General features: G+C 46.0%; 1 protein-coding gene across 1 annotated transcript in view; it reads left to right on the forward strand.

Annotated features, from left to right (window-relative positions):
* Positions 1-1880: 1880 nt before the first annotated feature.
* Positions 1881-19725, forward strand: part of FRAS1 (Fraser extracellular matrix complex subunit 1) — a 109708-nt gene continuing 91863 nt past the window's right edge. Inside the window, exons 1-11 of the mRNA XM_035541468.1 lie at positions 1881-1906; positions 3137-3188; positions 3589-3696; positions 6440-6532; positions 8338-8497; positions 9071-9204; positions 12255-12338; positions 12975-13076; positions 13178-13369; positions 16892-16981; positions 18545-18692. Of these exons, the coding sequence (XP_035397361.1) occupies positions 1881-1906; positions 3137-3188; positions 3589-3696; positions 6440-6532; positions 8338-8497; positions 9071-9204; positions 12255-12338; positions 12975-13076; positions 13178-13369; positions 16892-16981; positions 18545-18692 (1189 nt within the window). The remainder of the gene's footprint in view (positions 1907-3136; positions 3189-3588; positions 3697-6439; positions 6533-8337; positions 8498-9070; positions 9205-12254; positions 12339-12974; positions 13077-13177; positions 13370-16891; positions 16982-18544; positions 18693-19725) is intronic.

The raw sequence follows: 19725 nt of genomic DNA on the forward strand, positions 1-19725 counted from the left end.
CAGTAACCTCCCAGTTCCTCTCTGTATTTCCACCAAGCGTACGAAGGAGGCGTCCTGCTCTTCTGAACCATCCCAAAGGATGAAAACCTCACATGGCTCATAGCTGGGACGTGGCATTTTGCTCAATTTTCCACGGCTGTAACGTTCAGACATTTGGTAGCGTTACAGCAGATAAAACCCCTGCCTTCCCGTAGAGAGATCAGTAAAATCGATTGTCGCCAGGAGTCAGATTTTTAAATTTGATTTCAGGTCTGGTGCTCCACAGCCAGCAGTCTGGAGCTGAACGTTGAACGGTGAGATCTGTGAGCTGCTTGGAAGGCTCTCACATCTGAAAAATCAGGCAGTAGTTATCCAAATTCCTGAAAACCCTGTGGTGATGTGCAGGTGTTGGTCTGCCACCAGCAAATGGAAGTCATTGACACCTGTGGGTGGCTGCAGGCGTGTACTGGGTACCCTGGGGTCCAGTTCAGGTTCTCGCCTGTGGAGGATTTGGAAAAAAGCTGATTTGAGCCCCCAGGGAGAGCCAGCCTGCTGGGTAGAAATAGAGATATAGAAATATATTGCAATATAGAAACAATAGAAAATGAGGGAGGGAGAAGTCAGGGGAGGAAGTTGTTTTTAGCAGAAACTTGAGCATTTGCGTCTCCAAATGTGTGTAAGGCTGGCTCAGCACTGATCGCTTGCCGTATGAGTCCTTTGGCCACCATTCCTCCGTAGAAATACTACTAATTTTTTTTAAATTAAAATCAAGAGGCTACAGGGTGAAGGCTTAGAGCCCCAACTGCCCCCTGTGAGCGGCGGTACGTGCACCCCCAAGTGACGAGGTGCTTCGCCTGCGCTCTCCCTTTCCTCTCCCAGTGGCCAGTACCAGCCCCGTGGCGTGCCAGCAGCCTCACCCTGCAGCGAGCTGCCAGTTTTGAAATGCAGACTGCTGCTTCTCAACGCTGGCATCGTCCGTGCACAGATGTTCTCCCTCGCCACCCACCCTTCTCGGGTTCCCCCTCCAGCTGGAAACAAACGAGCATGAATAAATCAATAGGTCTGCCACACGGGTTTGATGATTAAACGCCGCTTTTTGCCAGTGGGAAGATGTTAGGAGTCGTGGGTATGATCGTGGTGTTAAAGGGGATCCGAGTGTGGTAGGGTTTGCTAAAGAGAGCTGGAAGAGTTAACCACAGCGTGTGTGCTAGCTCGAGCTGTGCATGTACATAACTTAACCTGAATTTATTCTGTAGCTGTGCAGTAAGTCTGCCGGCAGAGACGGTTTCTAGATTTCTGCCCTCCAGCCTCAGCTGCGTGTAGGAGAGGAGAGACCCAGCTGTATCACCCGAGCAGAACCGACCTCCTCTCTGCCTGTGGATAGCCTGCCCCGAGGGGCTTGCTGCCATCCTTGCTGTGCTTGGGGTCAGTGCTGCCACCGTCCTCAGCAGAGCATCTCCCGAAATTCCTGATCCTGCCCGAGCGTTTGTTCCTTGGTGAGCTTTGCTACGAGTGAAGAGCATCGTTTGATATCGGTGAAGAGCAGTGAGGAGGCACTAGGATTTCTGGTTATCTTCCCGCTTGCAGGTCTGCGCTGTTGATTCAGTGTCACAGATTAAGCCGTTTCGTTTGGATAAAGAGCTCTGTTTCCCAGGGGAGGCAATAATAAAGCAGATAATAAAATCTGGATAGAGCAATTGTATCATTGGTAATACCTCTGTGTGTAGCTACCAGCTGCTTTTTTAAACTGCTGGAGAGAGGGTGTTTGGCACGGGAGAGCTGGCGACTGCAGAGGAGCTGAGTGCAGGCAAGAGGAGAGCTTTCCGAAACCAAGGCAGCAAAGCACTCACCCTGTGGGTTACCCAGTAAGCATCCCAGCAGCAAACCCTTGCTTTTGTGAGATGTCGTACGGAGGCGCCGAGACTCTGTAAGTAAGAACAGGCAAATTTAGCCGTGGAACTTAAAGGCTTACTGGTGGTAAGTGGAAGAGAGGCTCCTTCCCTCACTTCTCTCCTTCTCCTCACTGCAAGATCGAGGGACTCTTTTCCATTTGCATTACCTTTTGAGAAAGCCTTAGAGTGACAGGAATGCCAACAGCTGGCTGTCCGTAGCAAGGCCCAGCACTCCTCGCGGGGGGATCCTCTCGTTGTGCTCACTGACTAACCTTCACTGTTCTGCTAGGCTGAACCTTGCCAGACAAATCCGACCCAGCTGCGTGCCCACCCTGGGATACCCACTGCTCGTATGCTGCCTGCGAGGGAGGAGGCCCGCCAGAGCCCCTGTCTGCACTTCATTCTGCTCTGCTTATCTGCACCCAGCTCTGGGGATGCCCGGGGTGCCAGCCTCCTGCCTCAGGAGCTGCCATCTCCTCTAGCAGAGAGCCCCGCGTGCCAGCAGGGAGCCTGCTCTCTCCAGCCTGGTGCCAGGACGTGCTGTTGTTTTCCCTGTGTCACAAATCCAGCCGCAGCCCCTTTCTCTGCTGAAGCTGGCGCAGGGCATGCTAGAAGCTTCTCTGGCTCTTGAGGCAGATTTTCTTCTTCATCAGGCTCATCTTCCTAGGAAAGCAGGAGCAGGGCAGACCTGGCTGCTTCTCTGGGGTGCTGGTGTTGCTGTGCGGTGTCAGGAGAGCTGGAAGTCAACGTTCAGGAGAACAGGGAAGGCGAGCTTTGTTTCCTGAGCGTCTCGCCAGAAGGAACGAGTCCCGAGAGGCTGCTCAGACCTTGGAGAAACCGATGGGGGGGGAGAAGTCTGGCAAGCGCCCGAGCAGCTGGGCGAGGGCCTGAGATGGCTTATGACAGCCTGGCGGCGGCGTGGGATGGTGGCCTCGGTGCGGGGGGAATGGAGAGGGGTCAGGCAGCGGTGGCGAAAACCTCTGCAAATTGGCTGCGGGCGTTCCGGTCGGGCGCCCTGACTGAGCGGCGGTGACAGCTAGTTCTGAACGTGCCGGACCAGCTGCGTGGGCAGGGCTCCTCCGTGTCGGTGTGGGATGGGTGTGACCAGGCGGAGCCTCCTCTGCCTGCCCGTGCATTAGTAACGCTCTTCAGGCCTTTCCTCCCACCTTACAGCCCAACGCAAGAAGCTCGGTTTTGGTTTTGGCCGAAGAACCGAACTGGAGATGGTTTTGACTCATGAACTTTTTCTTCTGCGTTCCTTGCAGGCTCAAAATGTTGAATGTTGCATTCAGCAGGGGCTCCCTTGGAGTCGAGGCTGTCAGTATTTTCCTGTGCGTTGCCCCCCAGCAGCACGTGCTGGGGTGTGTGCTGCCACAGATGTCTGCCCAGGGCCTGGGTAGCCTCAAAGCTAGCTCAGGTGCCCTCGCACAAACTGTGGGTAGAGAAGTTTCACAAGAGATTATGGAGATTGTGTCCTCTCAGCTATCTTGCTGTTGGAGCTGGCTACTTGCCACGCATGCCTGTGTCTTTCAGCTGTGTGTTTGGATTTGTGGTACCAAAGTTGTGATTGATAAGCATCGGGAGGGAGTGTGGCCCACTGCAGACTTAACTCTGCCAGCCTGTCTGTTTTGAGCTACGTGAGCCATGTACTGTCACCTAAAGTAACGCACACCTTCTGCAGTGTGGGTCTAACTTAAAACGTCATGTTTGTTTGCAGAATAACACAGTTTGGAAGCCAGATTCGTGCCAAGAGTGCCGCTGCCGTAGCAATGTCATCACCTGTGAGCCTACAGTCTGCAGACGCCCCCAGTGTGACTTCCAGAAGGTAAGGGGCTGCAGCCATCCCGCTGCCAGCTGATCTCTTCTGGCTGGTAGGAGCAATGTCAGGTCATTCTGGAGTTGCCAGCCTTCTGCTTTCAGCTCCTGGAATAGTTGTATGTTAAAACGTTCACATGGGCACGCACATGGGGTGTTACACATAAAGGTATGGCGGGGGCAATTGCATCAAGCTTGTGTGCTCAGCTGCCTCCAGGCAGCTCCCTTTGAACCTGGGGGTCTGATTCCCAGCAGGGTTTAGGGGAAGCAAGAGGGAGCAGTGAAATCACGCTTTCCCTCCCAGGGTGTGTGTGACTGCCCAGGGTCAGGCACAGTCTTTGTGCACGTTCGCTCCTCATCGAGGACAGCCCGATGATCGCAGCGTGCGAAGCTTTTGTCTGCATCACCACGCCCCAGCCAGAGGCTTGCTGGTGGAGCGCCGTGCGGGCTGCCCGTGCTCCAGGGGCGGTCTGGTCCCTGCAGGGAGCCCCTGAAGTGGGCTCGGACCTCCCGGCAGGAGCCCAGCTTCCACTCACCCTTCATTTGAACGCCGAGCTGGGTCGCTGTCACCCCACGCAGACGGACGCTTTCCACTCTGATGAACAACAACAGAGCTGGGATTGTCTTCCCTCTTCGTGTGCCCTGTGGTGGTTGTTGAGCTTTCATTGTCTCCTGTTTATCTTCCTCAGTCTGAGCCTTCATTAATGGTTGTAGCTAATTGGCCGTGGAATTGGTGTTGCATTAGCATCTGGATGGCTGGGGTAGTACGCATGAATGACAATAAAAATCAGTGTTTTAAAGAGGTACTGCCAATATAATAATTATATTGCTTTATGAACCTAGTTGAAATGTTTTTCAGTATGACAGCATTAACGGGGAAACAATTTTCATCCTTACTGTTTTCCCCCATTATTATCACTGTGGGTTAAGACAAGACTGAGATTTTAAGAATTTTTCTGCTAAAGAAGAGAGAAATAAAAAGAAGAAAGCTGTCATGGTGCACCTAATAATGAGTGAGCTAGAGAGGATGATGTTCATTTAAAAAGAAACAACACAGATGAATGAAAAGGTAGGAACTGTAATGCTGATAATGGGAAATGGATTTACAGTGTGAAATGAATCTCTGAGACTCCTCGATATCGGTAATCTTAAAGATGAAGAATTTTAAGTCTTATGTAAAGACGTGGCCACTTAAATGGGGAGAAGAATTGGATCAACCCTCAGAAATCTTAATCATCCTTGAAAATTCTGGCCGCTGATCAACAAGGTCAGAAATCGCCATCCCTCTCCGTGGTTTATTTCTAATCTGCTTATTATGAGATTTATGCTGATATTGCAACGAGGCATTAAAAAAAAAAAAAAAGGAAGTCTACAAAAAGCACACCCAAGTGGAATCCTGCACATGTATGTACAGCCTGCTGCTGGGTGTACAGACCTTCTTTGCACATGGGCAGGCTGAAAGAATGAATGTTCCAAACAGACGTAAAAGCAGCAAAAATGATTTCCATTGTATGAACCAAAAACCACCCCAACAACCCACAACAGTTTCCCTTCACCAGGATCACAGCTGAATACAATTTAATGGTTTAAGATAAATTAAATATTTAATTTTGTGTTCCACCTCCTAAAAATCTGACATTGAAGGAAATCTTGAAGTAAAAAACTTTTTTTCAGTTTGAAAAATCCAAATGTTTCTTTTAGAAAACAGTGAAACCTTGTGACATTTCAAGTCATTCTGCTCGTGTTTATTAAACAACTAAGGAGGTAACAAGTAAGACAATTTAGGGCATTGCACAGCCTTCGTTTTTTGTTAAAACAAAACAAATAATGAATCCCTCCTGAGCACGAACAATCCCTTGAAGGTTGGCCTTAACCTTGGGGAAAGAGAGGATAGAGATTGTCTCCTGGGAAACACTTTTGCAATATTTTGAAGAAGGTAGTCTTATTGGTAAAAAATTTCTGCAGTTCTCTTTCTGAACCTTCTCTAGTTTCTGTTTCTGCTTCCTTCCTCTCCAGCTGCTGTGCTCACATCAGTAGAATTGCCTGGTGCTTTGATTTTTTTTTTATTAGCTGTGGGAGAAAAATGCTGTGATCTGTGGTACCTCTAAGGCCGTGTCAGGGCCCTCAGATGCTGCTGCCATCAGTGACAGACACCCTTGCACAGTAAGGTTTAACATGCAGCTGGGAGGAACATGAAAGCGTTGCTTTGGAGAGTTTGTGGAAACGTTTCAAGGACAGGAGGCCAAGATCTTTCCCCATGCTGGCTGATGCCTTCACTGATGTGTTGTTCCCTTTGTTCAATGAGTTGCTTCCATCAGCATCATCTCTTTCCCTGCAGCTGAAGAGGATGCAAAATGTTAGACTGAGATCCATCCTGTACATGTAGAAAACTTTTGTCTATTGAAAAAATTATGGTTATACCACGTTCCTCAGGGAACAGTCGGTGAATAATCCTATTTGTTGTCTTGGATAAGTGCTTTCCAGTTATTATTCTTTGTTCTGATCTGAAAACTAGTCCTGCTGGGGATTTTCCGATCGCACTGTTAGGAGTGTAAGTTCTGCTCCTGTTGTTTTAAAGGCAGAATGTCAAATACAGCAAAATGATGTGATGGCTCTCAGCGAGGGGTCTTCTGTAATAATGTATTTTCTCTTTAAACTGAGAGCATTGGGTCCAGCCAGGCCCCGTATCTTTCACTTCATCTGAAACTCTCTGTTTTACATGCATGGCTTATTGGATACTTGTATCTTTTCAGGGAGAAGTGCTTCAAATAGCCCCCAACAAGTGCTGCCCTGATTGTGCCTCAAGAGCTGAAGGATTTTGCCAGCATGAAGGACAGATCCACAGCGTGAGTGCTCTGTCACGTCCCTCGGCAGGGACAATCCTTTCCAGTTTCCAGCTCTCGGACTGTTTCATGTCAGTGAAGGATGCTTAGCTGACATGAAGGATGGGTTATTGGGCTGTATTCTGTTACTATCAGATAATAAAACAGGAGTTTGGTCTGCAGGGTTTGCAATAAGGGGATGTGTCTTTGAGCAATATTGTGTCCTGCTTGGCTTAACAGGAGAAAATTTCCCGTTTGCTGTTTCTGTGGATTGTTGAGACAAATTAGTAATGTTAGGAGAAGCAAAACACGTTGAACTTGGTGTATTAGCTAGCCTGAAAGAAGGCTTTTCTGTCAGCAGCATGTATGCTGGTAGAGATTGACTGTTGTCATGCAAATTGGGTTTATGTATTTCATAATCCCAAATTATTCAAGAAGCAGCTTTCAGCATGTGGTTTCACCTAGGGGATCTGGAAGGCCAAACCAATAGGAGTAAGTGTCTATAGATAAGAAAAAAAATAAAGATTTGTGGGTAGTAGTTAATGAATCATGCTGAACAATAGGCATACGGAAAAAAAGGGCTTAACAGTGAACCCGAGTCCTATGTGTGGTCTCTTATAGACCTTTTTGTTTGATAAGAGGCAGTTCAGGTCCAAATCTTAAGAAATATGCTGAAATGCCCAGATATATTTGAATATCTGGACCTTACAGTCTGTGTTTCAGGTGGAAGTTGTAACACTATTTCAGCATCTGGCACAACCAGCACGAACCTGTCACAATCCAGTCAAAGACTGGAATGCTTAGCGCATCCATCCTTTTCTCGTATTTCTTTGTACCCCTGGTTTGGGTGATAGTGTGTTATATTACATTGTATTTCTTGTTGCTGTTACTGCATTTTATACGGTTGTACTCTAGCTACAGCTTTTGCCATTCGGCTCTTTTTAAGTCTGTCCTTTGGGACTCAAGTCAGGAGAACAAGTAGGCATGCTCGTGGGGACCACAGCCAGCATATTTGTACATGTGCCACATGTCACACCCAAATTCCTGTGTGAGGGCAACATCAAACAATGGTTTTTGGCAGTACAAAGTCTCGTTCTGATGGTTGGCACAGATTGCCTGAAGGAAGAAGTTTTCTCTTTTGTCATTAGGCCAGCGTAGTGCTTTATGACTTCATCCTGCAAGTGTCTAGCTAGCAGCACTGGCCCTGATGGCAGCTGCATCGAAGGAAAGCTGTATCCTTTATCTAACAAGAGCTTTTTTTCTCCCTGCCTAACTTAATATTGTGTGTTTTGTAAAAATTAACATTCTCTGTTGGAGAGCATTACAATACACTGACATCTTTCTTCTTAGGGCCAGTTTTTCCTCACCCTGCCTCAGGGCAGAGATATTTGTTGCTGCATTAATGAATAATCAAAGCTAATGAGATTTTACTCGTAGTGAAGAGCTTAAGTATATGGGGCAGGGGGTGTTCAGTGTTGTCATGTGTGTGTTGGGGCACCTCTTGAATGTTTCCCTAAAGAGAACGTCCACCCTGTAGAAGCTGTAGTGGAGAGGAGGTACAGGCAGGGGGTTATTGCTGGATGCCTCTGCGCTTGGGGGGATTCGGCTGGTCTGCAGGGCTGCTACGTCACCAATTTTAACCTATTTTTTGCCCCAGTAGTGCTGCCAGAAGTAAGGGTTACGATGTACAAAGCTTGACTGGGCTGGCAGAAGAGTGAAGCTAAATACTATTATGGGGAGGCTCAAAAAGGAGATGTATTCACAGGTCTCATTGGCAGCTGGATTCATGGATGTATTTTCTCTGCCTTTGGTTGTGTTCTGTGCTGCAGCACGGCACACAGTGGGCCAGCTCTGGATGTGTCCTGTGCTCCTGTGCCCACGGGAAGGTGAACTGCACCCACACGGGCTGCCCAGCCCTGGCTTGTGGAAGAGGGGAGCTGCAGTACACTGCTCAGGGAGCCTGCTGTCCCACCTGTGTGGGCCTTGGCGGTGAGTATCGCATCTGAACAGGGCTGAACTCTGGCTGCAGTGATCTCCCTGGCTGGGAACTTCGGAGAGCTTTTCTTTTTGCATTCTGTTCTGTTGGGAAGACACCGGGGTCAAGTGTTTCGCTTAATTCTCTTTCTGTTCTTCTACCGTGTTTACATTTTTAACAGCTTCATCCCCAGGCCAGTAGCAAATGATAAGATTTCAGCAGTGAGCTGATGTGCCTAATAGCTCATTATTATGGCTATTGCAATTTGAGGGAGAAGAATGCAGATATTTGCTATGTAGGGAGGGTACTTTAGGCACTAACAGACTTGGACTGCAAGTTCCAGAAATGTCTGAGGTATTGGATACCTCTTCTTGCTAAAATCCAGTGGCTGAAGTGCATCCAGAGCTCTTAATTCCCAAGTCTAAAACCCTTGGAAACTGTTGAAATTGTTACCCTTATTTTCTGCTTTGACAAAACAGAATTTTGCATTCTGAGATGCATAAAGTCTGTGTTTTAACTGTGGGTGATGGAAAAGGGATTAAGGGACGCCAAAAAAGAAAATGGCCCGATGTTTTATTATCTCTTAGAGCCCTGCTACTTTGATGGCCGCTTGTTCCGGGATGGTGAGGACTGGCGCCTCGGTCAGTGCTCCAAATGTGTCTGCAGGGACGGCGTGACTCAGTGCTTCACAGCTTCCTGCCAGCCTGTGCTGTGCAACCAGGTGAGGACTCGTCGGCCTTCCAGGGACGCTGCTCCTGACTGCCTTCTTTCCCTTGGCAAGATCCATTTCTCACACCGATGTACAAGTTAGCAGGCACATCTTCCGCGTGACAAGTGGGAGATTTGAAAAAGGGAGTTTTGATGTGCGGAGTGATGGATAAGTCTGTCGGTATAAATGTGCTGTCCATCTCCTCCCCTATACACTCTTTCCCCACCAATTTATTCTTATCATGCATTTGCTGGCTGAATGAGCACAAATACTCTCTAAAGAAACTGCGCTTTTGGTTTTATAATTAAAAAAATGATGTAGGAAGGATCAGAAAATATTTTTATTTCTCTGGCGGAAGGAACAAAAGCACAAGATTTTAACGGGAGTTTATCTTCATAAACTTTAGTATTTGGCTTGCAGCTTTGGACTTTTTTTTTTTTTTACAAGAACTGTAGAAATACCGTTGAAAAAGTCAGTCAAATTTCACCAGTCAAATGCTGGTAAAATTCCCCTTAGAAATAAGACAATTTCAGCCAAAACAGAAGTCTCAGAGCACTATTCCTTACATCTGCTTGTGTTTAAAAAAAACCTAAAACTGGTGAGATGACTTACCCAAGCTCAAATAGTGACTCTCTGTTTTAGATCAAATGAGAGAACTGGGACATTTCTGTCTCTGAGGTCTTTGCTGTGGACAAACGATGAGTTCTTAGCGCTTAGGCAGTGATAAAACCAACCGAAACACCACAGGATTGTATACAGTGCCAACACACTGGTCTGTAAAGACAGCAAAGTATGCACAATACGCTCTATAAAACTGATTTGATTTTTTCTAAGTTCTGTTTATTATATTACGTAGTGGAAGTGCTTGAGGGGGTGTTACGCTCTTTGGATTTCTTTTCATTGAGCCCGTTGTAGCAGGTTTTTTGGGCATCCCAGCGTGCTCCCTTACAACAGTATGCCATGCTAAGGACCTCTTGGAAATGCAGGAGCTGGCTCCCTGGGAGTCCCTCCTTCTGACCTTCACTTTGTTTTATATGGGCTGCCATTTCCCACGAATGTTTTTATCTATTGTCACGCTCAAATGCTGAATCCAGAAGTTAAGCTCCCTTAAAATGTGTGCTTCAGCTGAGCGCACTTCCTTATAACACCGAGGAAAAAAAAAAAAAGCAGTAGTCATAAACCTTTTTTCCTATTGATGCTTACCCAGATTACTATTACTGGACCAGATGCTTGTGCAATTAACACTTTTTTTTTTTCGATAGAAGGAAAACCCACCTGTTTCTCTGCATGCTAATTGTTTTGCTTTGTCTGGAGATATTCAATTACTATTAGTTGACTAAGTACTGTGCATTAAAACAGATTTATGCCTGCTTTACATTCCTCCCTTTCCCACCCCAAATGGACTGATGTTGCCTGCTGACTGATTGCACTAATGTTTAATCAGCTAATCATTAGGATTTAATTAGTGGAAACAGAAATTACTGTGTTGTTGCCGTGATGTATCTGAGAATAATCAGCTGAAAGCATACAAGTTAATGTAGCAGAAAGCCAATTCTGATGGGGCTCCAGTTGTTTCCAGCCAAGGAAACATGCCTAGTGGAAGGAGCGTTGACAGGATGTGTGGGGATTCTGTTCTGGTCTCGATCACACCTAACATTTTCTTGCATGTGTCTTTTATCCCTCTCCCTTTCTTCCTTCTCAACTCCTTGTCAAAAGTGAATAAATAACTTCACCCCACAGGGTGACACCGCTATTAAACTCATTTTGCATCGTTTGGATAGAAGCTGTGCCTTAGTGCTGAGTGAGGGCAACTTCAAAAACACTTGCTGCGTGCAGGAGGGCACCTGAGTATGTCCCACCATAGGAGAAGAGGATCTGTGGGGCAGGGCAAGCCCTAACTTTTTAGCTCAATGTTAAGACAGCATGAAAAAAGTCAGGAGTGAAGAACGTGCTTTCTGGGCATGTGTTCTTCCTGAACGTGCAACCCAGCTCGCTTCTTGCTTCCAGTGCAGAATGAACGTCTGGCAGATTGAGCTCACTGCGCGTACTTGTCTGCAGGGAGCTTTGCCACTAGTTATCTCTGGCCAGTAAGCCACCAGAAGAGCCAAACAGAAGGTCTTCGTTATGCTATCCCAACAAAACCCACGATGAATGAGTTCTTTTAACTCTGCTGGCAAACCTGTGGTTGCTAAGTTGTATACAAAGTCATCCACTTTTTCTTTAAGACCTAGTGATTTGATTAACAAAGGAGATGAGATAATAATGCTTGAGCATTTCTGCACTACTTTCAGTCCACAAGTCAGTCTTGCAGTCATCCTGATGTGGCTGGAGGGAGGTGTTGGTGAACAGTACTGTGCCCATTCCCAATCATTGCATGTACATGGCATTGTAGCGGGGGGATTTCACGTTTTGAACAGGTGGAATTTGAGGCCTGAAGGAACAGTTATATTGATGTGAAGTGCCAGCTTATCCCAACATGATTTAAATCAGTCATGACAAAGCTTAAATTAGAATAGTCTAAGTTTTAAGCATAATTTTATACCTGCGCAGTCAGTTGGGCTGCATGGATTTAACTAAAGCATAGCAAATGCCTCTGTACAGCACTCCTGAGATGGTGAGTGTAAATCACCCACTCAGAGCCTAATAATACCGCGGTGCCAGAAAAAAAATCCCTCCGTCTCATACTTCAGTGTGCTTCTCTATATGGCTTTATATACACATTTTTTTCTCTGTCTATCTGTATACCTGAGCATGTGTCGGTACTTTTTTCTACTGCGTGTGTGTCTTTATCTGTACCTATATACCTATCTACATATCTGGGTTTTGATTGCCATCCAAAGAAGAGCCAGAAAATGGGAAGGGAGAAATATTTTTATTTCTAGCCTTCTACATTGATCTCCTACTGCAAAGATGGGCCCCAGATTTTGGAGCCAAAACCAAGCCTTGAGTGACTGTGGTTTATCACACAGATAGTAAACGCCAGGAATTCCAGGCAGTGATGCGAAGTTGCATGTTAACTATTCATGTGCTTATTTTACTTGTCTCACCTGCTTTCTATTTAGGATGAAGCTATGGTTATGTCTCCTGGAAAATGTTGCCCAGAATGTGTTCCAAAGCCCTGCTCGGTGTCAGGAAGAGTGTACCAGGTAAGCTCTGATGAGCCACACCAAAAGCCAGCTGTTCACAAGTTCTGGCACATACCTCTTTCCCTTCTCCCTCACATCTGACTTTCTGCCAGCATTAATAGCTTAGTACAACCGTTGCTTTTTCTCTCCCTGGAAAGCCAGAAGAGTTGAAAGAAATTAGGAGTAGATAAGAATTTGCTGGCAAGCAGGAAGAAAGTTTGCAGGGTGAAGCAGATTAGTTACTTTCTTTTAAAGCTTTTTTGAAGGAGGAAAGCAAAAAGCACTGGTGAAGGTCAAAAGTATTCATAGCTTTCACTGTATCATCTGGAATTAATTCAATGCACTGTTTAATGAATGTACATATGTGGGGTTTTCTTTTAACAATACTTTTTTGCTGATAATGATAGTAAAGGCCTCCCAGTGTCACTGGCTTGCAATTAACAAGAAATGCACACCAGCGTCATTTAAGCCTCATACCTCTTTTTTCTGTTTGTTGATCATGTGGAAATAAGCATCTCTTAAGAAAAAAATTGGTATTGGATACAGATATGCAGAAGGAGCCGTCATATTTAACAGGCAACACAGATTTCTGGAAAGAATTTGGTTATTTATGGTGTTTTAACAATTGTATACATCTCTTGTGTTCTTTTCAAACAGCACGGTGAACAGTGGAAAAAAAATGCCTGCACTGCATGTGCTTGTCACAGAGGAGAAGTCAGATGTCTGAGAGAGACCTGTGACTCTATTACGTGTCAGAAGGTAGTTGAAAATCCTTCAGCTCTGATGCCCAGGCTTCAGGTGTCACTTTGCCCACTTAAGGGTTCAGAAAGTCCTGCTTAATGGTTGTTGATGTTTTGTAGGGGGAGAACAAAGTGCAGCGTTCTGGAAGGTGCTGTGAGGAGTGTGTGTCTTCCAAGGGAAGCTGTTTGTATGACGGCACAATCAGGTACCACAGGGAGATGTGGAATATTACTCGCTGTGACTTCTGCCTGTGTGATGAAGGTCAAGTCACTTGTCACGAAGCAGAGTGTGCTAAAGTGGAGTGTGCCAAGGTAAGAGAGGTTTTCTTCTTTCAAAAGGTATCCATCAAGTCCTGTGAATTTTTTTGCCCCCTTTTTTCTTCCTTTTTTCTCAACTGCCATTTTGAGACAAAGAAGCTGCCCTTCTTTTGGGCTTGTTTGGTGCAATTACCTTGAAAGCGCTTCACAGAAAAGGCGAGTGAAAACCTAGGATTTTCCATGCAAGGTTGACTGCTCAGAGGGGCTTGCACTGTGAAGCTAGCTAGTCTGAGTCAGTGGCTCATTTAACTTGGATTTTCTCCACCACTGCTGTCTGCCTGCTAATGGAGGGTCAGAGACATCTGGTTTCAGAAAAAACTTGCTTTACCAGGAGCTGAATGTGGGGAGAGATGCACGGGTCAGAGATAGTTAACGGCTGAAGAAGTGTTCCTTTCGTCTTCATTTGGTATGCAACTGTGGGTTTCGGTAAGGTGGTTGGACATGGGAGACTGTGTTCTACTTTTCTCCATTTTTTCCATGCCATTGTGGGCATGGAAGTGAAGCTGATAAGGTGTTTTATTCCAAATGCTGTTTACTCTAAATACCTTGACAGGTTATGTTGTAGTTGCTCTATAATGGGTGTGGAAAGTGCATTAGATAGGGTTGAATGTCTTTTATACACACGCGTGCATGCACACACACCTTTTGGATTGCCTTCGTGCACTGCGGTAAGACTTCTGTGTTTGTTCTCACTGCGTCTGTTTTAATCAGTGCGTTAATACCTGATCATACCAACTACTCCACAGAGTCAGGGAAGAGAAGGAAAGGAACTGTGGCCTTCTGAGATGTCTCTTTCAGTGGCAAAGCTTTTCTGACGATTCCGCATGCATGATAAATTTTGACTAGTGGCACCCTTGTGTTGTGCCTGAAGTCCAGCCAAAATCCACACAGTGCACACAATGGGTTCACCAGATTAGATCGTTTTAATGTGTGCTCAAAAAAAAATTAGAATCCACACACAGGGTCCCAAACGATGCATCATACAGAGAGAATGCAGCTAGGAATAAAAGTGTTCATCTGAGATTGGGCCCTTTAAATACCAAAATTGCATTGAGTGTGGGACCCAAACTCTTGTTGCTGGTGCAGTGCTGATGATAATCATATCTGACCTCAAACTGCATGGAGAGATTTTTCTGGATGGAAAGTCGTGATTGTCATAAAATCTTGAGCACTTGCATCTGTTTCAGTCAGCTTCCTGCATGCTTATGGCTGTAAATTGGATCATTTACACTAATGATGATGGCATGCTGTCATGGCTCAATAGGGAAAATGATTTAATATTCATTCTCATATCTTGGGTTCTGACAAAGAATCCATTATTCAGAAAAGCTGGGGCTATTTTACAGGACGATAGCTGGAGATGTTAACACACGAGGTTCAAAAGGGAGGGTTCAAAAGTGTGCAGCATTATCACTCATGCAGCTCTTTTTCAAACGGAGGCTCTCAAAGGTAACCACCGAGCTCAAAGCCGGCGCAAGTAAAAATGATATAATTTATCAGAGTATGAACTGCTGCATTTTTGAATTGAATGGAGCGCGATTGCGAGGAGGACAGTGGCAAGGAGGAAGACAAAGTCCTTTGTTGTAGACAAGAGTTGTGTTCCCACTTGATAAAATATATTTGCCCAAGGATTTATTATCCAACATAGCTTCCCTCAAGACAAACTGGCTTCCCCAAGTTATGTGCAGTCATAGTTTATCTCAATAGTGCAAGGTGCCCATTAATTAACTGCAATAAAATATTAGCTCAAAAAGCACATAAAATATTTTTTTTCCTTTCCTTTTTCCTTTTTTTTTTTTGAGGTGCAGGTTTGGATTTTAGGCACCTGCATCAATAAATCAGAGCTGATGTGAAGCTAGGAGCATTTGGATTCATCTCTTCATTAAGGCACTATTAATTTTCTGGTCACATCGTCCTGTTTAAAACATAATGAGGCCACAGATATGAACTGCAAATCCTAGACAGCTCAACGCAGTATAGCAGCATTATGTGAAGGTAGGGCGGAGGCTTAGCTTTTAAACCCTTTCAAATAAACCTGTGCAGAACTGCCGAATGAAAACGTCTGCGGTGGTTCTGACCTAATCTTCAAAAAGCCATTTTCAGCAGGTTACTGACGAGCTGTGGGTGCAAGTTATGTGGCAGGCTGGGATAGCTTTGGATCTTGAAGTGGATGCACTCAACCAAAACTAGTCAGGCTGTCAGCATCACAAAATCCTGCTGGAGCACTTCCCAGCGCCCTGCTAAGTAAGCACACTTGGTGACGAGGTTCAGGTACGTGCCCGAGGTGCTCGCAGGGGACGCTGCAGCCCATCTGAATGGGCTGGTGATGGTGCCTGGGTTGCCCACCTTCAATATTACTTCCAACAGCCCTAGCAGCCCCAGAACTACAGGACCAGGAAGGCAGAGCTTGCAGGGTGCCGTGTGCCTAACCCAGCCAGCAAGCTGCCAGCAGCATTCTGGTATTTAGAAGAAACAGAAGTAGAAGGTAGAGGTAGAGGTTCCCTTCCTTGCCTCCCAGCCCAACACGGCCTTCCAACATTCCCAACCTGAAATATTCGGAGTGATCTCTCTTCAGCAAAGCCACACGTGGCCTAGAAATCTCCGTAGCCTCTCCCTTTTCTGGCAGAGCAGTGTGGTTGCATTTTTGGGGGGTGTAGGGGAGCCATGTTCCATGCCTGGTTGTTGTTGGTTTTCCTGTAGTTCGTGTTTGCGTGTGGGTGGGGATGTGGGTAGGGTTGGGGGTGGGAGAGTTTACAACACATAACAGTGACATGAGAGCCAACCATCGCCAACGGCAATTTGAAATAATGATTTAAGCAGCAGAAATGTATAGAACCAGGGGAGATTCAGGCTGTGTGTGGTCCTCAAAGAGGAAATTGAAGCTGTTTCTTTTGATCTGTATCCTGGTTCCTTAAGATGGAGTCTCCCTCTTTCCTAAATATTCAGCTTCCACGAGGGCTTGTGACCAATCAGGGCACGTCATTCCTTTCTCCTGCTGCTAAATTCTTACCTTCAAACCAGAGCTGTTTAAGTGAATCCTGTGGAGTTATACATTTGTAACAAAGAACAGGCTTTTTCCATCTGGGATAAATAGAGCATGTACTTTGAAATTCTCTTGGGGAAAAAAAAAGCATTGAAAATGAAGGTAAGCTTCTGTGCATTTGAATCTTGACAGTGGTCCAGTAAAATGCTGGAGATGGACAGTGAATAATGGCATTCCTGTTCTCTGTATTTGGAGTGGATTTTACTGGGGGGTTCTTTGCAGGATTTAGGGATGAAGCAATACCCGTTCACTGAGTTCCCTGGCCTTCTCTGAGGTTTCTTGTGTGACTGCAATATTCATTAAGCACATTTTTCAGACTGTACCTACAGAGATGAAGTAGGATAGAGAGAAGATAACATGAAATTAGATACTGAAGATTGCATTCCAGGGCAAGAGCTGTTCTGCCTCTGCATTCCACAGTATTTTTGGTATTGTTGATTTTGTTTGAATTGCTGCAACCTTTCTCTTCACAGGGTGAAGAATTAATTCACTTAGATGGGAAGTGCTGTCCTGAATGTATTTCGAGTAATAGTTATTGTGTTTACAAAGAACATAGAAAAGCTGTAAGTATCCTGGTACTTTGGAGCACATAATAGAGAATTCTGCTTTAGAGGTTTGGAGAACCGACTCTCCCTCTCCAGTTCCAAGACGGATATTATTTGCAAGTATAGCAGAAAAATAATCCATTAATGTTATCTGCAGATTGCTTTTATAATTTACAGAACGCTTGTTTATAATGTGTGCATCTGCTGCAGAGTTTAAGTTTGCCTTGCTTTCCTCTGTGCGGTATAATCAATCATTTTCCGTTAATATTTAATACACATACTCATTGCTTTCCTGTACCTCTCGTGGAGTTAAAGATGCCTGACTTTCATCCGACACAGTAGAGGCCGCATAGCAGAGGCAACGTATAGACTTCTGCCTGTTCCATCAATTATGATTTTCTCTGTAACGAGAGTCCATTGTTTTATGAATATTTTCAAGGAATGTTTTTTCTGAAGTTGAATAGAAGGAGCAGGTTAAGTATCTTTGTTGAAATGTACCAGTAATGGACTTTTCATTGCTCTGGCAGATAAGGGCCGCAGCTAATGGCTGCTGTTTGCCAACAGATGTGAGAAATAAGAAATTTAATGCTGCTCTTTCGGTTTTTTTTAATGTTAACACATCCCTTTCCTTCCTCACATCTCTCTCTCTGACCCAAGTGAGGTAAAGCATACTCAGGTGTCAGGTTTATTCCGATTTGTGCTTTATCCCTTTCAAGAGAGGAACTGGCACAAAGGCTTCACGGGCAAAAGGCTTGCTGACTCTTTTCTGCCTCTTGACTTCCTCACCTGGTACCAGCAGAGCCTCAGCCATCGAGGGCAGCTTCAGTGACCTTCTGAGCAGACCCAGGGATCGCAGAGGGTGTGAGATCTCTCCCCTCCGTTGACTTGTAAAAGTAGGCAGCGTCAGGCGGGCAAAGGAGAACAAGGCAACAGAAGAGAGGAGGAGAGGAAGTCAGATGCTGCTGAGGTTAGAAATTTACCTTGTGGTGAAAAGGTCATTATGCAAATGAATAGATTCACACCCAGAACAGACTACAGGTATCTGTTCAGAGAAAGGACAGATTCAAAGACTTGTTACTGGACTGTGAAAAAGAAGGGGACAAGTGAGGCAGCAAGATGTGGGAACACAAGAAAATGCCGTCAGTGAGAGCAATTGAAGACAGGTGTAGAAGCAGAGAAGACTGCTAACTGAAAAACACCCTGGTTTGGGGAGGGAGTGCTGAGAGGAAGTGCAGTTAGGAATTCGTGAGCACTTTGCAGATTGCCTTGATCTGGAGGGCGAACATTACAGAGGTGCATGGTCCCACATCACCTGAAGCAGCCCCCAAGATGTTTAATTCGCTGCTAGCACTGATGTAGCCTGGAAATATATCTGGGGATTTCCATGCATGAGGAAAACACCTCATTTGTTCAAAGGCTCCCTGTTGCTGTCGAGGCAACAAGCAGCAGGGAATCCCCGCAGGGCGGCGGGCCGGCTGTCGCTGCTGAAGCACGATCCAAGCCTGGCCGGGCTGCAGAGCTTGGCAGCTGTGCCCGTGGCGCGGGGTGCTAATCCTGCCCGTTTGGTGTCACCTTTTGCAGAGCGGAGAGAAATGGAAGGAAGGGCCGTGCAGCGAGTGCGAGTGCCGGGACGCGGAGGTGATCTGCTTGCAGCGCTCCTGCCCGCCCTGCCCGCCGGGCAGCCTGCCTGCCGGGCTGGAGGGCGACTGCTGCCCGCGCTGCCAGCCAGGTACCGACCCAGCGCCAGGCGGGTCTCACCGCCGCTCGTGAATTTTAACTTGTCTTCAGTTTGCAGTTGTAAATTGACCGTTTTCCACATGTTTCTGGACCTGTTAGGGCGAGGCCAAAGGAGGGCCAAAAAGGTGATCACGGGGCTGGAGCACCTCTCCTAGGAAGAAAGGCTGAGAGAGCTGGGGATGTTCAGCCCGCAGAAGAGAAGGCTCCAGGGAGACCTCATTGAGGCTTTCCAATACTTAGAGGGTTCTTATAAAAAGGATGGAGAAGGACTCTTTACTCGGGTAAATAACGACAGGACAAGAGGGAATGGTCTTAAATTGAAAGAGAAGAGATTAGACATTAGGAGAAATTTCTTCACTGTAAAGGTGGTGAGGCGCTGGAGCAGGTTGCCCAGAGAAGTTGCGGGTGCCCCATCCCTGGAGGTGGTCAAGGCCAGGCTGGATGACCAACCTGATCTAGTGGGTGGCATCCCTCCCCATGGCAGGGGGTTTGGAACTAGGCGATCTTTAAGGTCCCTTCCAACCCCAGCCATTCTGTGATTCCATGATTAAGGTTTCTGGAGAGGCTTAGGGCTCCATCCAAAGGATGGAAGACAATCCTGCTGAGTTCCCTTCCCTTAAATCATGGCTTTCCACTGGCAAAAGATGGGATGGTGTTTTGAAAATGTTTTGTCTATTCCTTTATATTCAAGACAGCAAGTTTTATAAGGCAGAGGTCTGCACCTTTGCAACTCCTAACAAGTGTTTTGGAGTTTATGGGCTCCTGAGTATTTCTCAGGAGCGGGAAGGAGAAGGAACCTGCCTGCACTGTCAAGCCACAAGCTCACCTGGTGCTGGATGGCTGCCAGTTAATAATTGTTTGGAAAAATCAAAATAGTCTTAGCTATGTGTTAATTTTGCATATAAATTCCTTTTTCTCCAGGACGTTGTCGTTCTCCTTCATTTACACTTCACAGTTAGTATGCTTTACTTTTCCTACTTAGTAGGCTTTATCTGTGGTTTGCTAATTTTTCATATTGGTAGCTG

Source organism: Cygnus atratus, chromosome 4, assembly GCF_013377495.2.
Source record: "Cygnus atratus isolate AKBS03 ecotype Queensland, Australia chromosome 4, CAtr_DNAZoo_HiC_assembly, whole genome shotgun sequence".
NCBI lineage: Eukaryota > Metazoa > Chordata > Aves > Anseriformes > Anatidae > Cygnus > Cygnus atratus.